The sequence below is a fragment of the Tachysurus vachellii genome, chromosome 9 (genome assembly GCF_030014155.1).
Source record: "Tachysurus vachellii isolate PV-2020 chromosome 9, HZAU_Pvac_v1, whole genome shotgun sequence".
Taxonomy (NCBI): domain Eukaryota; kingdom Metazoa; phylum Chordata; class Actinopteri; order Siluriformes; family Bagridae; genus Tachysurus; species Tachysurus vachellii.
Window position 1 is genome coordinate 3,856,765 of NC_083468.1, and position 4,026 is coordinate 3,860,790.

The window sequence follows — 4,026 nt, forward strand, 5'->3', positions numbered from 1 at the left end:
AAACCAGACTCCTCATTTTGATGAAACTGTACAGGAAATAATGCAAATGTAAATAATGTTCTTTGTACAACAGTTTGTAGTCAAGTGGAATTGTGTAACCAGGAGCTAATTACAGACTTCACACTAATTCCTTTCTGCAGAAGTCTTCAAATGTTCACCGATGAAGACCTGAGCACAAAGCTGACTGACGCAACAGTGGTTAAAAGACGGAGTGACAGACTCCAGACGTCCCCATACACAGCAATCCCATTAGCGTTATATAGTACGAACATTTGGGTGCAAAATTTATAGGACAAATGTTAGGACGCAATTAATTAACGTTTGCTTTTACAAACATACCTTAATGATGAACAACAAATATGGCACGGTAAAGGATAATAATAGTATTCGTTTTGATAAGTTTGCATCTGAATGTCATGTGTAAATAATTTATACTCAAACTGATTAAACCACCTGTTTCCATCTTCTGAGCAGATTGTTTTGTTGTTTTTTTGTAGTCGTTTAAAATTAAACTATGGGTCTAGAATTCAGGTTCTTTGAAATAAATATTTACTCTTTTTATTTTTCATTATTTAAACAATGCAGTAAATGCATTAAGATATCAGGTTAATTTTCCGTACAGTATTTACAGACAGTTTTTCCGTACAGAATTAGCTTCACAATTCACCGCCATCACTTCTTTAGCAATGACATTGTGCAAGGCTCGTAATTCATATTATCTGATATTCCTGGTGTTTGGTCTTCTTGTCTTATCTTACTTTTAACGTAAACAAACAGGTCTTTTACGTTTGGGACAAATTTAACATAATCAGTAACATTCTTGAAAATTAGTTTTATATATATATATATTTAAACACCTTAGTACCTTCTGCACCTCTGAAAATATTAATTTGCTGTGTGAATTAAATAATCTCAAGTCTAGTGTTTACTTCTTTTCTAATCACATCTCCACTCATTCTACTCATTGCTCCCCAGCCTGTATCTTAAAGCTATCAGCTGATATAAGGTATGTGAGATAGAAACTGAGGCCTATATATATAGTGTGCTGGATGAAAGCTGTTAAGTCAGCGATAAACACTCACAGATAACCTTTAGCACGTCCTCACAACTGGAAAGTTTGTTCGGTTCGAGTTTTTTAGCAACTGCAATCACTTCACAATCCTAACCCTTGGTTCAGCAGAGCACTTTCTTTCCCTCCTCTGAACTGAACAGGGAGGTTAATTGTATGTCTACTGAAGACAATAGAACCTCGGGAAACCATTAAAGACCACTCAAATACCACTCAGTGTTTCTAAGAATTGCTTTGTATTTCATCCACAGGCCAATGCAACCCCGTAATGAGACTGCAAGGACGCTGGCAAAATTGAATCCTTTTCGTTGCTACGTATTATACAAATCCATTACATGGGTGTGAGCGATAAATTAAATGCATTAAGTGATCTTTAAGCTTCAGAGATTTTCATTACGATCATAAGAAATATCCTCAGGTTACATTTCAAAAAATGTATTATAAAGTCACTCATGGTTCAAGAACTTCACTCGGATGAGATGCCCCGTAGACACACTGTCATCTTTGTCCTATAATGATGGATGTCCTATCTTAACACCCTGTATCTATAACCACTGCAGAAAAGTCAGTTCAAAGAGCATGTAGGCTTTGATCTGCACCAGGAAACTTTAGATATGATACTGATCAAAAAATTCAATTCGATCTGTTTAGTCAGTGAGATTTGGTAAGATTTGGAGATTTGGTATCAACTAAATAATGAGAGGTGTGACTGGGAATGACAATAAGGTTAATTTATATACATTATATATATTATTCCTATATGTCCCTTTTTTATTTCTGTCTTTCACCCTAAACACCATAAACACCAGATGATTATCAACAGATGATTTCATCAATGATTATCAGATTATCAGACTATCTTTGTAGAAAACAAACACACACAAAAATCTGTATTTTCTTCCCCAATACGAACAGTTAAACTTATTTATTTGCATGTCTTCATCATTTATTGTCTTCATGGAAACAAATTATTCTTTTTTTCATTTAATACAGCATTCTTTTCTATGTCTGTGATTATGACAGGGTGAATCCAGTCACAACTTCAGCTTGTAAGCTTATTCATTTATTTAAATCTAATGCTTTTTTCCCTTGGTGGTAAAATCCGCTCACCTTGTGCTGAAGAGTTGCACTTTTATGCAAAAGAGTTTGTGCTAATTAAGTATGAGTATACTGTGTTTAATTACAAAGGAGACAACTTTTCACACTACTCACATCCATAGAAACATTAAGCACCGGCAGTGAACAATGGAGAGAGAAGTAGTGGTACCATACGGTGGCAAAACGTGCAAGTGTACATATATACTGTAATAGAAATGAGCAGATAAACTTATCCAGTCCAGCTGAAGGCTTGATTTCCATTTGTCATTTCAGTCCAAAGCACAGTCTGTAAATATTATAACAAACTGTGCAAACAAACTACCTTCAGATTTCCTCTGCAAAAGCTTTGCAGTCTCAGCAAGTGGTTCTGATCACCCCATTAGCCAGAATGGTTAATTTAAAGAGATTCCACCTTGAGGGCAAAATCTTTTTGACTGTGTTTCGCTCTGTATGACATTGTAGTCAAACTGCCTCTTTCCTGCGTCACTACACACTGCATCACTATCTTGTCTTTCCTCCCAGAGCACGCTCTGCATCTCAGGGGGCTGATATCCTGGCTCAAGGGGGTTCAGCGGGTCCTTGGAGAGAAGGATACTGATAGATGGCACAGTTCTGTGGACGGTCATTTTGGCACCGCCTCCTTCCTGACTCTCCCACAGCTCCCGAATACCTTTATAGCGCAGTTTAGTTAGCTGGTGGAGTCCACCCACTTTTCTCTTCATTATCTCTACACAAGTGATGGTTTTGGTGACAGCCCGACCCGACCCAGTGAACACCACCTGTCTCAGTCCGACCTGTTCGCTATTTCCTTCCTTGCACTGCATCCGTGCCATAGCAAAGCCCATCAGGTTGCGGATCTTGCTGCCTTCTTTAACGCGCATCTCCAAAACGCCTGGGAGCAGCCCGGGAAATGGGCATGGGCTATCCTCCTCTGTCCGAAACACCCTCTTAAAGCCAGCCGCAAGACCCTGATTCAGAACTGGACTGTGAGAGGTCAGGACAGGAGGAGCAGAGGTGTGATGAGCGGCAGTTGTCTCAACCGGGAAGGGTACATGCTCATCTTTCACAATGCTCAGATCCATAAGCGCACTTCTGTATCCTCAGGAGCTTTAACCAGTCAAGCTGAGTCTCTGAAACAATTCCAGCTATAAACTCTTCGAGCATGCTTCAATTATTCCCACATTTCGGATTTTTTTTCAGTTACACACAATCCAACCAGCTCGCTGATGTTTTGATCGGTAAAACAATTTCTCTCTCCTAGTTTTACTTAATCTAGTTTTACATAATTTATCATGAGCAGTTTTTTGTTTACGTTCAAAAACATTAAAATGTCACCTAATCAATTAGCTGCCCAATAAAGACCATCCAAAACTGCTTGTCAATTAGTTCTGACAAACAAGGACACATCAAACAGCAAATTCAGGCAGAAATTATTTCTAAAATCTTAATGTAATGCTGCAAATGTCCTCTGTCTTCAAACTGAAAGACATTACCTCTTCTTTAGAGTCCTGAAGATTTCCCATAAACAAATTTCATGATGTTATTTTCCGATGAACTTTATAAACACTCCTCTTGTGTGTTTCTTCTTTCTTCAAACCTGGAGGCTGATTACAGGATATTAGTCATCATTTGGGCAAATAATTCAAACAAAATTTTCATCAAGATGTAACTTTACTCTTCTGTAGTGCCCTCTGCTCCTCTTTGCTATCCTGTCTTCTTTTCTCCTTGCTTGAATCCATGAAGCAGCACCTCTGATGGAAATATTGCTTTTTTTCCTCAGTCTTCTGGCAGCTTCAGGCTTGGTTGGGACATGCACCGCATTCTCTTAAGGTTTTTTTCAAGTGACAAAGTCAGCACTC

The 4,026-nt window shown here is 38.3% G+C and overlaps 1 protein-coding gene across 1 annotated transcript; it reads right to left on the reverse strand.

The window, feature by feature from the left end:
* Nucleotides 1-2,045: 2,045 nt before the first annotated feature.
* Nucleotides 2,046-3,642, reverse strand: LOC132851595 (ribonuclease P protein subunit p25-like protein). The gene has a single exon (XM_060878564.1). The coding sequence runs from the start codon at nucleotides 3,247-3,249 to the stop codon at nucleotides 2,560-2,562; it is 690 nt and encodes a 229-aa protein (XP_060734547.1). The 5' UTR covers nucleotides 3,250-3,642; the 3' UTR covers nucleotides 2,046-2,559.
* Nucleotides 3,643-4,026: the final 384 nt, after the last annotated feature.